The sequence below is a fragment of the Ptychodera flava genome, chromosome 9 (genome assembly GCF_041260155.1).
Source record: "Ptychodera flava strain L36383 chromosome 9, AS_Pfla_20210202, whole genome shotgun sequence".
NCBI lineage: Eukaryota > Metazoa > Hemichordata > Enteropneusta > Ptychoderidae > Ptychodera > Ptychodera flava.
Window position 1 is genome coordinate 37,342,139 of NC_091936.1, and position 16,920 is coordinate 37,359,058.

At 37.2% G+C, this 16,920-nt stretch overlaps 1 protein-coding gene across 1 annotated transcript in view; it reads left to right on the top strand.

The window, feature by feature from the left end:
• The window catches only part of LOC139140890 (SWI/SNF-related matrix-associated actin-dependent regulator of chromatin subfamily D member 1-like), a 53,120-nt gene that overhangs the window by 10,381 nt on the left and 25,819 nt on the right, over positions 1–16,920 (top strand). Inside the window, exons 2-3 of the mRNA XM_070710363.1 lie at positions 13,807–13,919; positions 14,605–14,770. Coding sequence (XP_070566464.1) covers positions 13,807–13,919; positions 14,605–14,770 — 279 coding nt within the window. The remainder of the gene's footprint in view (positions 1–13,806; positions 13,920–14,604; positions 14,771–16,920) is intronic.

The window sequence follows — 16,920 nt, forward strand, 5'->3', positions numbered from 1 at the left end:
CCAGCAGGTGTCAAACCAAACATTTATGATGTACTTAACGTTGTCTCTCCTTTATTTAACCTCTACATACTTTTTATAGACATGACGCGTATAGTTCTGGTAATCATAAGGGTAGTATGTAATTTAGAACCTGCATTTATAACTTCCGTATGATGTCTAAAATAACCAGTATAATAGAATGAATTACTGGTATATTATGATTAAATATATTTAATATGATATAATATGATACAATATAATATAATATAATATAATATAATATAATATAATATAATATAATATAATATAATATAATATAATATAAGATAATATGATATGATACAGTACAATATAATATAATGTATGACACTTAGCCCAAATAAAGCAATATTAGCCTCAAAAATAAAAATATAATATATGATATAATAATTTATATGATAGTATAATATAATATGAATTGTAATGATTTATGACATAACACATTGCAAAGTATAATGATATATTGTACATGATATGAAATTTACAATAATAAACCTCAACAAATTCTCACACACTTTGTCAATTGGTAGACAAATGAGAGGCATCATTTTGGCACTAATACATGCAGAGACTTGCTCTGGTTGAAAGTCGTTAAACTATTACCTGACAGCACAGGGTGTTGTCTACATGTCCTTCCCCAGGGGTGGGTAGGTGTTTCGTTGTATCGCTAATAAAGATATATTCTACCAACCTCTGGTGTTTCGGTCTTAACTTAGCACTGCCCTGACAATCTTGCGTAAACGTTTTATCAACATGCTGCGTCTATTATCTGATGAATTTGAGTGCCTAATTAGCCAAAGTAATCAAGGGTAAATTACTAATCTGTGGACGCTCTCACCAGATTATCAGCGGATTAAATTTGACAAAGTCAACAACGAACGCACCAGCAAGGTATAACTGAAGAAAGGGCTGAAACTCTCAAAAGCCGTGTTCACAGAAATCTACTTTACAATAAACATTTCCTAATTTTTCGAACGTCAACAGTTTTCTGACATGTTTAAACGGGGACAGGCCAATTTATGCCTTCGTCGGTTGCTTCTTTGAGCTGTAGAATGCTAATCGAAGTGGTGGAGTCAGTGTCCCGATGTGGTCCGTCAGACCGGAAGCCGGAACTACAAACCTTTAACCTTAAAAAAGTTTACTTTAAGCCCACATGATCGATAGAGGTAAACAAATTAGCCAACATGCTTTGAAATCTAGGGTCAAGCTCATCGGTGTTTCTAAACACGGACACGGACAGGACAATCTATATGTGTTTTTGACTACAGCCGGTCATCGTTTGCGGGACGAAACTCGCCGCTTGTGACATAAAAACTGACTAGTCGGCAAAAGTATTTTCATGCCTTATATATGCTTATTCGTTTCAAGACGAGATGAATGCTGCGAAGACACATTGGAAACATAGTAATACTCAACCAGGTTGATCTATACGTTGGGGAGATATTGATGTCACAGTCTTGTCGAACGAAAATGGGGATGTTTAGGCCATAGCAAAGACGATAAATCAGTCAGCTGAATAAAACGAATTTTTTTTGACACCATACCTTTTTATGTCAGTTTTTGAACCCGTGTGAAACCCTTCGTAACAATGTAATAACTATATATAATCAAAACCTTTTGGACGTATCTTTTTATGTCAACGTTTGGACACGCTTTAGAAATGCATGATATAGCATACTGTATATGTCTGACTGTCGGGGAAACTCTTCTTGCGCCGCTGTCGGACTCAGTCTCGCGATCGCGGTGTCAGCTTTCCCCGTCTTTCCCTCGCACATTCGCTTTCCCAAAAATGTGTTTTTTGTATAAAAACCGCAGCTTTACAGTTAAGGATGTTAGACTTCGAAGTTTATGCAATCCATCATCATATGGCCACTGGCTCACCTTTGCATGTTATGTGGGACTTCGCTTGGAGTTCACTACCATTTGACGTAGGCTTCGTCGACTGATGGAATGGAATAACAGACAGATGTGTACATCGGACACAAATGCGAATGCACTGTTTTTTGCGCCTCCGTCGGACTCAGTTGCTCTGTCTTTCCCTTGCACGTCAGCTTTCTCGAAAATGTGTTTTGCATAAAAACAACTTTACAGTGAAGGATGTGATCCCTCGAAGTTACTAATACACTTGTCGATTTGATATGCGAAGACACACTGACGACCAGTTATTTATTAGTTCTCAAACCTGGTGAAAATCATTCCGCGACACTAATCGATTATAATTGTCTTTTGGAGAACGTCCTAAGAACCTGACATGACCCTTGTTTGATGCACTAGATAGTTGAGTATAAGTAGGGAGGCCAACTGAAATTTTGAAATGTTCAATCTGCATTTTAATTAATGTAGTTTTTTAGATTTCAATGAGAGAAGCTAAACATTTTTTTAATTTTCGAAATTGGATGAACGGTTACAATTTTATAGCTTTTTAAAACATTCACTTTTACTCTTTCTGTAGAAAGACAATACATATAATAACAATGGGAACAATGGGACAAAAATGAAGGAGTTTTAGCTGAAATTTACAGTAAATTTGCTGTAACTTTGTTAATAAAACATCTTTTTGTACCAAATTTGGCATGGAGATAGATTTCAATGGCACACACAAATGTATCCTAAAATCACGCGATTACGATGGTGGCCATATTGGATTTATCCATGGCAACGGATGACCGACACTTAACGATAAATGACAAAATGAAAATATTAAGCTCAAATGGCATAAGTGATATATCAAATTGAAGGTCTTTTTGAGCTGATGACACTTTTGAATAGCTCCACTGCATTAAAACTACCTACAAAAAGTATTTTATCCAAATAAAGGCTTCTTCAATTTTATCAGTTTCTGAACAATTTGAAACTTAGAATTTAATTTAAGGATTATTGGTTAAAACTATGTTCCAAAATTATTGATCATCTTTAAAATTCAGGAGTAAATTGGATAAGTATTCGATGTTTGAAGGTGCTAAAAATTGCACACTTGTCATGGTAAAGTTATCAGCAACTAAGATGGTCTCATCATACCACCTGTCAGACATGCAAATTTCCTTTGTTACAAACATTTAAAAAAATCAATACCCTTTCTTTTGCCAACACAGATGCAACTTATTCCCTTAGTTTCCTTGAAAATATTGTGTATGGCTGTCAAAAATCTATGTCGACAAAATCACAAAATTGCTATCTCCTCTGCGCAAAAGGGATTGATCTTCTCATTATTCACCGTGAGAAATTAGAGAATTATGATTATCAAAACTATGGTCCCAGAATTTTGATATATGGACCGAGCTGTTCTGTGTACAGAAGAAATTTGCTCCAGTTCAATGAGTGATCTCCGTGTGTACGGATCATGGAGAATTGTGGGTAGCCTCACTTACTGTGAAGCGTGGTCAATATCTCCGTCAATAAATACGTGAGCTGTTCAAAATTTCTCATTTTTCCAGCAAAAATTCAAAAGAAATAATGATAAACTGCGTACTAGAGGACGTTTCACTGAGAGTTGGTTGGGTTAGGTCTCGGAAAAATCGCTCTCAATTTTTTGTCTCGGATTTGTTCATATACACTGCCCTATGTTGATGAAGAACCTTATATCGCGAGAAAGAGCGAGATCTGGGCTTTCAAATGAGTATTCGATGTAAGGGATGTTTTGATTGGCTCACCTTCAAACATGCGTTTCAAAATCAGTGATGTAAATATTAGGTGCTGCCATGTTTCAGATCGCCGTTCCCGGTACCGTTTCTAGCTCAATTGTGCAGTTTATTCAAAAAGTAAGTAGTTCATATAAAGAAATAAAAAACATATGAGAGAATAGCTGCATTTTTAATTTTTAGCCTCATGTATTTTTTCCACAATTTTCTTTCCCGTTATCGATGTTTTTCAATTTTGAACATGACTAAGTCACTGGTGATTGAGTGTCAATTCAGCACGTCCTGGGCGACCTTTTGGCCTCCCTAGTATAAGGATTGATAAAATAATGTATCAAAATATACACTGATTCACGCGACTTCACTATCATATTCTTGGCAGCTGAATGACGTTTATGGCCGAGAGGGCGGGAGTCTCGGACCAAAGGGAGCATAAGCAGTATGCAGTACATTGCATGCTTTCCATGCAAAATCCGGCTTTGACTAATGTTCCCGTCCTGTTTCCGAGTATACCTTTCGAGCTGCGTAGCTAGTAATGTTGAAGTCAAGATATCCGAATCGTTCGTGTTCGAAATGCTTCTTGATTTGCAGAGAGAACACTCTACCTTCTTGTTTGTGTTTTAACTTAGCACATGGGGTCATTTGAAAAATTCAAAGCAAAATACCGCGGTGTATAAAATCTGCAGGCATGTAGTCACCAACCCACAACACTGCTTGTACTGCAGAGCACACAAATCGGTCGTATGTAAAACATGTCTTTTGTTATTTGAAAAAAAAAGACTAATACAAAAGTGTACGTATTGCAAGAACGCAGTTGATAAACTGGACAAGTTGAAGGCGAGCTCGAACGTCGAGTTAATAAAGTCTTTTCCGTTCTTGTTCTCGTCTAACACGGAATTTTTCAATATACCCGTGAAGTCTGATTCAGTTTGATGCGGTGTTAGGCACGTCGACCAACGTGGTTTTTGCCGGGCCAGCAGGAAGAGTATAAACACATCTCCGATACGTTACCAAGGTGTGTTGAACACATATATACCAAGCATTCCTGGGAGGTCCTCCTTTCGGGCCTGTTCGTTTACAAATGAATATTCAAGTTTGTTGTGTTTCTGAATACATGAATATAAAGTGTCCACTAGTTTTACGGACCACCTCTGGACACGGCTTTTGAGAGTTTCAGCCCTTTCTTCAGTTATACCTTGCTGGTGCGTTCGTTATTGACTTTGTCAAATTTAATCCGGTGATAATCTGGTGAGAGCGTCCACAGATTAGTAATTTACTCTGATTACTTTGGCTAATTAAGCACTCAAACTCATCAGATAATAGACTAAATTACCACCTTGCTTGTTTTGGCGAATAAGGCAATCAAACTGGTCAGATAATAGATGCAGCATGTTGATAAAACGTATACGCAAGATTGTCAAGGGCAGTGCTAAGTTAAGACCGAAACACCAAAGGTTGGTAGAATATATCTTTATTAGCCATACAACGAAACACCTACACACCCCTGGGGACGGACATTTAGACAACACCCTGTGCTGACAGGGTAACAGTTTGGACAAGTGCTATGTGGATACATTTGCAGTAGCACTGTACTACACATTCCAGTAAAGGTAAAAGAAGCTGTCTGCGTTGTCTTCAGGGCAAGAGATATTTGAGAAATTTCATAATTTTTCAGTTAAGAAACTGGATGAGAAGTGTTACAAAACACACATATTGATAAGCTCTATTCGTTCAACAGCAGATGTTTTCACTGAAGCTTGTGAGTGGACTTTGACAGTAGTAGTCAATAACAAATATGTGAAAGTGTGAATAGAATTGCTCAAGAAAAAAAGTTTGATAAAACTGAATTTTAAAATAATTTTCTACATAGATTGGCCAATAAAAAAAAAGAAAATAGATTGGCCAATAAAAAAAAAAAAGAAATCAGCAAAAACTAGAAAAGCTCACCGACCAGCATATTTTTAGTTTCATGTCCAGCCTGCCCACAAAAGATATATAGTGTCTCATATCACAAATGATTATTGATTGATTTTAAGATCAGATTAGCAATTTCACCATGTTTGGACACAGTTAGTGACCATGGTTTTTTAAAGTCAGCATGTCAGCCAGGAACCAACATACATGCACACCTGCATAGATGTATATCAAGCTCCACACAACGGTTACATGTACGAAATGCAAATGAGTAGTAGTCTAATCGAACAATCATTGCCAACATTAGATTGTCGCAACACAAGGTTAACATGTACTTTGAAGCCCTAAATCCTGTTAAAAAAGACTGGAACAAGCTGTTCATTTCTTCTTACTAAAATGGTATACTTTCAAGTAATAAAAATTCACATAGAAAACAAATATTTTAGGTAATGGTGTTCATCCAATCACCAAGCCACGATCTGAACTCATCAGTATTTCATCAGTATCCCCAGTAAAGTGCATTATTGAATTTTACAGCCACAATACCTGCAAATGTGCAGTAAACTGATCTCACAATATCCTCTGTTTTCCAGGCGTTTTCTTTGAATAAGACCTATTAAAGACTGAAAAAGTGTATAACATTGTCATACATGTAATTGTTTAAAATGGCATGTAAATTCAAAAGTTTTAACATTTTAAATTTCCTGCCAATTTCAATAACTAGTCATGTGACAAACAACAAAATGTTGGCCATTGTGTGTTCTGCATTCAAGTAAATGGCATCATGCTTGTTTCTTGGGTGATCACGATGTGTACGTGCATGAAATACTGCATTTTAAGCTTTGCTGTCAGCGGCGCGAAGCTATCTAAAATATGGATGTGTGACAGCTAGCGTCTGTCGTCCTTTGTTTATCAACTTATTACAATCCGGGCTTCTTCTTTAAAACAGCCAGTCCAATTCCTTTAATATTTAAGTACAGGTCCCCAGGGATGACCTTAGTCAGATTTGTGCAAACTGCGATGAAATATGCAAATTTGTATTTTTGAGGGTAATTTTGCTATTTTGGGGCAAAAATCTGAATTTAATACTGGGTATACAGGTCCCTAGGGATGGCCTTATATAGATTTGTTCAAATTGTGATGAAATATGCAAATTTGTATTTTTAAGGCAATTATTGTTATTTTTGGTCAAAAAATCTTTGGGATATACAGGTCCCTAGGGATGACTTTTTTCAGATTTGTTCAAATTGTGCAGAAATTTGCAAATTTTGTCTTTTTAGGGCAATTTTTTCCATTTTTGTCAAAAAATTTGTTTCATGTATAGACATGTTCCTTTGGATGATTTCAATGTGACATGTTAAAATTATTATGAAATATTTACTTATATTTATTTTTGCAGCTGTTTTTGCATTTTTTGTCTTTCCATGCTGAAGTGAGTTGTCAAAGATTTTCACCTTCATCAAAACATGTCACAAATAGTTAGCCTCTCCATTATACAGCTGAGTTCTATTCACCATTAGGTCGCTTGTTGTACTTTTCCATGAGGGCACAATTTTACGAGTGCAGCTCCCATTTATTATTGAACGTGTGAAAACGTGTAGGCATGGTCCAAATCAGCGAGCATTGATAATTCTATACACGTCCTTCAGTTAGCACATGTACGCGAACCAACCTTTGTTTGAAAATAAAATCATGAAAATAATGCATAAAATTCGTAGCTGTTATGGCTTTCATGATCGCTTGTAATCTCTCTTGCTCTTTATACTCCAAGAGTAAATCCAGATGGTATCTCCATACATGTATGTTGAATAATGTCTTTCAGTTTTGTCTGGTAATAGTCTATTGACAATAGACATCACTCCAACTGTACAACTAATGATGGTTGGGTGGTGAAATATTACCAAATGGTGTATAGTTTCTCAGACCACTGCTCAGTCTCTTTCTTGCCTTACATATCCTCAATTTGCTTGTGAAGGCATGCTATCCAATCCCAAGATCTGAATTGTACAGAACTATGCTCTGTAAAACCGTTTGCCACTTTCCAGTGTGCAAACAATGGATATGTGAAATTCTACACCGTAATGTTTAGGCCTTCATTTGTTGTTTTGTTACAGCAATCGACCATCAACTCTGGCCTCGTTTCCCCAGTACTACACAAACATCATCACAAACATATATATATTGAACTACACGTGTACATGTAGCGGACCAATATGCCAAAGAGACATTTTCAGTAGGTTTCTGGTGACACGTTTGGAAGTGTGGGTTTTTGTCTCTTCACCCCAAACAAATCAAGTTTTACTGAGCTCTGTTCGTGAAATGACACCCTTGAACAGTTGAAACCTGAATAATCTACTGATCTGTCTGAAATAGTATGTTTACTCTGATATAGTTGTGTCCGCTTGCTGATTTGAATTTGCCAACTGAGGCAATTGATAAAGTACATGTACATGTAGTTGGGGTTAGTATACCCTTAAGTAGCAGGTAGGTTCTGCAGCCCTCTATATCATCAACAAGCTTTGACAGATATACTGTATGCTGAAATGTTTAATGAATGTAATTTAAAATACACAAGAAGGAAGAAAATTAGATGAGATACTGTAAAACTATGGAAGTCATGAAGTCACATGACAGGTACTGGGGCTTTTATAAAACAGTGAAAAATTCATCAAAAGTTACAGTAACTTACTGGCCCTTTAATTGGAACAAGGTTAACACATTATGTAGGACATAACCCAGTTTTTAAATAGTTTCACACATTGTTCACGCACAGTGTTAACTTTTGTTCCATATAAATTGCCAGATTGTGTGTGGAATCTGTAGTGGACTTTGTTGTATTGTCTATGTTTGTATAATTATATAATTAGTCTCACGGACGAAGTCCGAGGTTACTTATATATTGGGCTGCGTCTATTTTCTTGGTCCGTCCATCCTTCTGGCCACGCAGATATCTCAGACATGCCTGAACCAATTCCTTTCAAACTTAGTACAAGGATAAAACACTATGGCATACACATGCCTGTCCATTGTTTTGAGTGTGGCTTGCATAATTAGTTCTAATTTGCATATTTAGCGATTTCTGAAAAATGTTCTGTATCCAGAGAGAGACCGTGCCAAATTTGACAAAGCTTCATATACATGTTGGGCACAAAGGGCTCTAATATAACAAAAAGATATGTGGCAGTATTGTGTCAATGAATTGCTTATTTGCATATTTAACAAATATTCATAATTTAGGCAATATCCATACTTATGCCATTCATACTCACTCTACTTGTTTACAATATAATCCAATATGGGCATCAGTCACAGACAGGTCATGATACCCTCATTACTTGTTTCATGTGCATCATTACTTTAGTTACTCCACTTACTGACAAAGTCTCAATTACAAATGGGGACCATGTCATTGTCAATGACTTGTCAATTGTGTAGGGTCATCAGGGTCATAGCTGGTACATAGTCCAGTTAGCTTTTGCAGAAAGACAAATAGGCCTCTGACATTCAGGGCTGCCCCGAAAACCCAGCAACCTGCACAAATTCCAGCACGCAGTCCATGTAGCCGACAATGAGATGCTAATGATATGCGTAGCATACAAGTTTAAGGTCTCCTTGACTTACTTTCAGCTGGTTGCTCACTTTCTACTATTTTTTTAGTATTTTATACAAAGTCACAGACTTATTCTACCTGCAACTTAAAACTGATAGTGATTTTGTAGCTCAATCTTTACTATTTTTCATAGTATTTGATAGCCGGTATCAGACAGTTCGTGTTCGTGTCCGCTACATGGACGATCTGCCCAAATTTTCTTCACAATTACCAAACCATACATTTGAGAAGAAGATATCTGATGTTAATTGCAGTCCTTAATAGTTTAATGGCTAAAAATCCTGTGTTGTTCAACTTACAATATAACTTTGCTAATGTTTTCTTCTGAGAATAAGCATTGAAAACAATTTCTGTTCAAAAAATTCTCAGAGACAAACAGTCTTTGCAAGTGTGAAGTTCTGAAATAAGCTGTATAAGGTTTGAAAGAGACGTCTAAACAGCATTACTGATAAAAAGTATTGTATGATACTTGGTATATTAAACTATTGTACATTTAGTTAAAATTTTTGACAATACACAATATAATTATAGTTATACTGTACCTACAATGTATCACCATAACCTAAGGAGGTAAAATCATATACTTATTTTTTTAAACCCTTTGAGCGCCAAAGTCAATTTTGTCTCCTTTATCATATGTACACCAGTCAATATTTTCCTAATTTTTTGCTAAAATTTTGATAAAAATCTGTAGCCAATGAAATGTAATGTCCATTTGGTCCAAAATTATGAAAAAAATTTCATAAAACTTCATAAAATTGGTAAAATGTTGCATCAAAATTTTTGATGGGAAAAATCACAGCGCTCAAAGGGTTAATACACATGCAAATAAAGGCATGGAATAGGCATGAACAAATTTAGTGTTAGGGTATTCTTTTGTACTTCGACCAGCAATAATCCCCTAGTGCAAACAATTACATAGGGTTGAACAGAGTTATTTGCTAACTAAAAATTAAAGACCAGCCATGAAAACAAATAAAAAACATGTCTATGCATGACATAAAATAAATATATGTTGCTGTTACTGTCAAAGATGATGCAAATCCAAAAGGCAAATCTGAATGCCCGGATTTGTACAATTTCAACTATTTAAATATTTCCTCACAAAATTCAATGAAAAAGTGTGTGAAAAGATTTAATTATCGATATCATTAAAGAAATGTCGAATTCAGCCATGTAAAGTAAAGATAGGCTTTACTGTTAGACAGAAAAATCATTTACATATTCCCTATACACTTTCAGAAAAACAACCTGAAAGACTGATTATTTGCCAAGAAAAAATTAGCGACCGTAATGGACAATGAGAAGGCACTGAAACCTACTTCAAGTGACCCTCACTGTAAATATCAATTAGTTTACTAGTATACATGTACCTCCGGAAGTTTTCAAGGTTTCTCAAGGTTTTGAGTTCGGGTAAAGGCAGAATGATGACTTGTTATTTTTAGCGTAGGCTGATGTAGAATAGCGCTCTAGGGAATCAGAGCGTCCATTAGGGTGATGAAAAGAGGATCAGTATCATCATTTAGGCATGACACGTCGTCATGACGCCCCAGTGCTATAACACAGAACAAACAGGATATAGTAGGCCGTGGCCTATGCTAGTTTCTAAGTTAACTTGACAGGCATTTTGGCGGCAGTGACGCAAACAAAAAAATCAGCTTCATAAGTATTTGCACATAACTCGCATAACTTGACAGGTGTTTTGGTCAACGTTACATATAGCTATCTAAGTATTTGCATATCTCACAATGTGGAACGTCAGTCCAAAGTTTTGTAAACAGATATGATATTTGTTTGTTTAACATATTTTCTGATCTAGTTTTCAAAATTTTGATATATCCATTTCATGATTTTGAAAAATATTGAAAATCATCTACGAGGACCCATACTGAACACATATATACACATGCAGACAAATCTGTATCGTCTGTATGTGTGGGAAGAATTTTTGATTACAGAATGTATTTTTCATTTGCATTATGAATTGTGTGCCATTCAGTTCTTAATATATTGATAAATGAATGATAAACTTTATCAAATAATTAGATAAACATTTACACAAATCGCAAACCCTGAAAACCCATAAAAATGTATAAGCTGAGGAGAAATCATTGTCCATGTATGACTTGTAAAGTTCCTACATTGTATCATTTTCAATTTCAAAATACATGTAACTCCAATCATGCTTAAATTTGATAATATTCATAAAAAATTTTCAGTAAGGAAAATAAATGAACTAGTGTGTTGAATATGGCTAAAGCTTTTACTCATGGTAGCTCTCTTTATGCAGGAAAGTCCGTGCCAGATACTTTTCTAATACCATTCCAATGGTGCTGGACTGGCTTACTATAATGTCATTGTACTTCCAGTACATTATAAATTACATATTTGAATTCCAAGATTATAATTATTGCATGCACGGATATTTTAATGTAGGTTTTTGGAACAGCAGAGCATCTAGGTTTTCAGTTCAGCCCTGTTACTGATACACGTCTATGTAGGTCTGTGGGTGTCACCGTGTGGTCGATACAAAAGAAATTGTAAATCTATCGGTATCAAAGGTCATCCAATAGTTTGCTTTATTTGTGATTGTCCATTGGCTCCCTAGTTGTTTGTCACCTTTTTGGAAAATGTTGAACTGTGATATTTGGTATGTAGATTACCAAGGGTGGTCAATTCAAATTCCATCTACACATTATTCCATATATGGATTTGTAATTTAGGATTTGTTTTGAGAAATCTAAAAAAAAATTACCAGTATGTTTGTTTGATAATTTTCATGTTTGGTTGGTACATTTATAAGAGGAGTAAATTTGTTTAAATTATGATAACATTGTTCACGTGTTTGGTTAAAAAATTATCAAAATAGCATGTCCCATAGCTTTTCAAGTTCTAAATTTGGAGGTACTTACAGATGAGCTGAGCTACATTTTGTTGAAATGATGATGAAATTTTGAAAACATAATATGTTTTTCTAGTATTAATTTGTATTTTGTCAAAATCCAGTAAAAATCCTCACAAGGCTTTCAAATATACTTGTTTGGTTCCTTGATTTGACCTAAATTTGTGTTTTCCTTTCAGATGTTAAGCATGACGAAATGAATATTTTGTACAGTGCTTAACTTCCCCTGTATTTTTGGGCAAAAATCTCGCAGTTTGTACATACCCAGTAGACTATAATAGAGTATTGGCTGGGTTAATACATTTCAGTTCATATCTGTATGATTCTGTTTTTATCAGTTTGTTTTGAAAGCTCTTTCACAAGTCAGCATTATCTATGAATTACTCAATATTACTGGTAGAATAATCAAATTTTTCATAGAAATGTCACATCAGAGCTGTATTAGCCACTTGGCTAAGTTGCTAACTATTGTAAGTTAGATTTAGTTACGGGAGACAGCAGTAACGCTGAAGGATGTTATCAATGACATATTTGTTGTACCGCTGGAAACAGAATGGTATGAACCGTAGGAAAAGGCAAGAAATTGGCACCTTCATGTTAACACTTTCAACATCCCTGTATATTCCCGTTGCCTTTCCTTTTCAGCATGTGTAACGAATTGTATCTTAAAAACAAAGTGATAATTTTCAAAGTTCGTCGGTGAAAGGGCTTAAAAAAAGCATCTGTGAGTTTGTTTTGCGGGAAAATTGTTGTTTTCCTCGAAACATTTTGAAATTTACCCCTTAATAGTGCTGAACCTATTCTCACATTTAAAGTTATCCTCACCACGAAAAAACAAGCATGACATCTTTCATAACTGGTGAAATACCTGATGAAAACTGAAATTAACCATTTCCAAATGGTGACTCACACGTAATGAGATTGTAAAAACTTTCTCTTCAATGTAGTTTATCATGTTTTCACCCCTTAATACAATTATAAAGCAGTGGGTATTGTCACATCATAGAAATACATATTTTGGTAGATACATATTTTGGTAGGTCTTTAGTATTGCTCATCCTAGAAATGCAACAATATGAAGTTTCTTTATAGGACAGGTTCATATTTTTATAATTCAGGATTTTTAGGAGGAGTTTTATAATTCACTCAAAGTATTGATTTTTATTGTGGAAGTACTTAGAATTCTTTCAATTTCATGACCCTCATAGTCATGATATGTAGGTATCACGCTTTAAGTGTTCTCCCCAGGATTTTCTGGTAGAGTGACAGCTAATTTGCATAACAATGAATGTATTTGTTATGGTAATAGTTTCTATTGTTCACCAGAAATTAAAGAGTGGTGGCCACAACTACAGTATAATTGCTCTGGGGAGATACTGTTTAAAATACAGTATCAGTGTAGTTTACCTGTGTACTCTGGATGATGTAAATAATGTGTTGGTGTAGGTTTTGTTTAGTGTACTCATCAATCTGTGATGTGACTGCAAGCTGCGCATACATGTGTATGATGTAGCAAAGAGAAATAAAAAACTACCTTGCTGGAAGATACCTTTAGCGCTCTGGTTTTGCCGACTGTACTGCCTGTCTGTTTGTGCCTCCCTTATGTGGCTGCAACCCTGTCCATATCAGTAGCTGCATGATTTCTTCCCCTGTAAATACTTTGCAATGTTAGATATTTAAAGCGTAATTTGAAGATGACATTATTTCATTCTTGTATATGTCCCCAGCGTCCAAGTGGACCACCTCGAATGGGAATATCACCCTATATGAGGCCCGGAATGGGCATGGAGCAGTCCAGGAAAAGACCACCAACACAGGATCAGAGAAACAGACAACAAAGGTTTGTTGACATTTTATTGTCTGTGAACAAATTTGTTTTTTCTACCAATGTAGTCTGAGCTAAATTGCACATGTGAAGACCACTTTTCAGATGGAGACTTGCAGAGAAATATTACCCTTCAAAGTAAAAACAAAATTGTGCCACACATATTCAGGAGACAAATGTGATGAATTCCCGTGAAGTGTGGAAAAGGTTTTGTCATTCCTGTGTGTTGAATAGAATATTATTTAAAAAATGCATTATGATAGATGGCAGCATATTTCAAGCTGTGGGAGCAGTGCTTGTCTTGAACTTTGTACATGTATGTTGTCACAGGCATTCATGAACAACTAGCACGTATTAGTAGGACAGGCGTAAAACAACATGTGGGACATTGTCTCTCTGTGACATGAGCTTCCTTCCCCTTCCAATTGCAATTTTATCACCTTCAGGTCTACCTCATGATGAGTAATGATTGTGGGCAGTACAGAAAACCCACGGAATGGCTCATCATTTTGAAAACTTCAATCATATACATGTGTGGTACCCGTTTACATGTAAGTGTTTCAACTGACTGACACCCTTTATGTAGGTTGACTGAGGGGTACCTCAAGGACATGGACCTTTTGGATGATGGGACGTGACAGGTTAGCGCATCATGTGGTGGCATATTAACTCTGTTATCATGACTTCTCTTCCCATGCAGTCGTAAGAAGAAGAAGATTTCCGACAAGGTGCTGCCACAGAAGGTGCGAGATCTTGTGCCTGAATCCCAAGCATATATGGATTTGCTGGCCTTTGAGAGAAAACTAGACACAACCATCATGAGGAAGCGATTAGACATCCAAGAGGCCCTCAAGAGACCAATGAAGGTAAACTAAAAAACCACCTGTTCCACCATCCATGTTTTATACAGCTTTAACCCTTTTCCTGCCGAGCGCCCTTGTTCGTTACCCTGCCAAGTCAGTGGAAAACGGCCCAATAATATGTGCCTGCAAAAGATTGGCTCTCCTGCACGTTATCCTGCCAGGCATTTTGGCAGAAACTGCCCATTTTCAGGGTAGTTTTAGCCATACTTATACGTGCTAGACTTCGATAATTTCTACATGCCCGTAAACAGGGGAAGGTGCTCAAGGGTTACTGCAGAAAAAAAATTGAGGTCACCTGCTTTGTTTGCCCCAGGGGCCGGGGTGCGTCATTTTATTGCCGTTTCATGCCTATTTTTTTGGAAACAAACTCCTTCAGTATTGCGCACGTCCGCTAGGCACAAACATCACCTCGCTCGTCTGTTAGTCAGAGACCCTGGGGGTCGTGCTAGGGGTGCAGCAGCACCGGCAAACCTGTCCTGTTTCCCCAGGGTAGGGTCAATTGAATACGTACCTTCAACGACTTGACAGTGTAGCACAAAAAGTACGTTTTTGCCGTTGTTCTAACGACATGGCTGAGCCATTGAAGCACAGCTTCCACGTAGTTTAGCCAGCTCGTTTGGGAGTTTGCTTAGGAGTGTTACCGTTCATTACCAACTTAATCGAGCGGTCCTCAGTCAGGTACAGGTTTGTACTGTCATGGCTTGGGCTGCAGCTAACCAGTGATAACCAGTCACTACACCCAAGTTGTCAGTCTCACTTTTGCGATGCACGGGTACAACGCAATATGCTTCCATTGTTCTAGCCATCAACGTCTCCCCATGCCTGGCAGCCATTGTACAGCTAGCTGGTTTGCATAACAAAAATAGTCCCTGCTCAGTACAGGCGGTATCCCCGTAGCATTGACCTCATGTCCCCTGAATTCTGGGTACGCAAACAGTGTACATAGTAACCAAGTCGTCGGCAACAGGATACGTTTGCCTACAAACCAGAGTCAATACTTCGGATGATGGAATAAATAAAAAATCCAAAGCCACGTCCATTGAATGGCACGGCCAAGGCGGTGAAGGACGTTGCCTGGCTTGAACTTGCAGAGCTGAAGCCCAGCTTAATATGTCGGACACCAGTTTATAATGGTATTTCCAAGTCGTTTATATCCGTTCCATCGGAGGAACAAGTCGATCTCCCGTCAAAAATACGTTCTCATTTTCAGTCACGCACAACTGAATAAGTGACTTTGGTCTCGCACCATCGGCACCATCTGCCAAGTCGTTTTCAAGAGGTAGCCTTCTAGATTAGCATTGCCGAGTTGGTCAAGTTCGGCAGCAATCTGTATAGTGCCAGACAGCCAAGTACGTCCGACTCCACCAGAAAACGTCACCATGCTATCCTGCCAAGTCCGCTAAAAAGCTGTAAAAAAAAACCACCCCCCCCCCTTGGGTGTGGGGGACTGGCAAACAGGTTTCTGCACCTTTCCCTGTCTATTGACTCACTGCAAACCCATTTCGAGGGGAAAAGGTGTTCCTTGTCAGAAAACCTGTCCTCAGATGACCCCTGATTGCACAGGGGATTGCACAATGTAGTGCCGTCGACTTGGCAGGAGAGGGGTAACCCAAAAACGGCCCAATTTCTACCGAGTTGGTAGAATAACGGCCACCAGTGCTTAGATTCTGGCTACACAGAATTTTTAGCGGATTTTCACCGACTTGGCAGGAAAGGGGTTAAAGGTTATCAGAAAGTGACCTTAGGATTGCCTCATTTATAAAACAAAGCACTGTATTTAGCCACATCATGTACCCATGATTAAAGTGCAAAAGACCTGAAACACCACCCGTACTGATAATCAAACTGATAATTTTTTATCTCATTTGTGGCATCCCCACTTTGCATCACCCTTATTGTCCTTGTCCACTAAGGTTATTGTCCATGCTACCTAGGGAACCTACTGTCTATGTAGTCTTGCCATACATAAATTTCTGTCAGTTTTCCAATATGTGTAATGGTTAAAGCCCCAATAGCGGCAACTTTGTAATAAACCAATATCAAAATTACCTCAGTTTTACGAGAAGTTTCTTTGAATAAGACCAATTAGAGACTGAAAAAGTGTATAACACTGTCATAAGTATTGAACGTGGCATGCAGATTCAAACATTTTA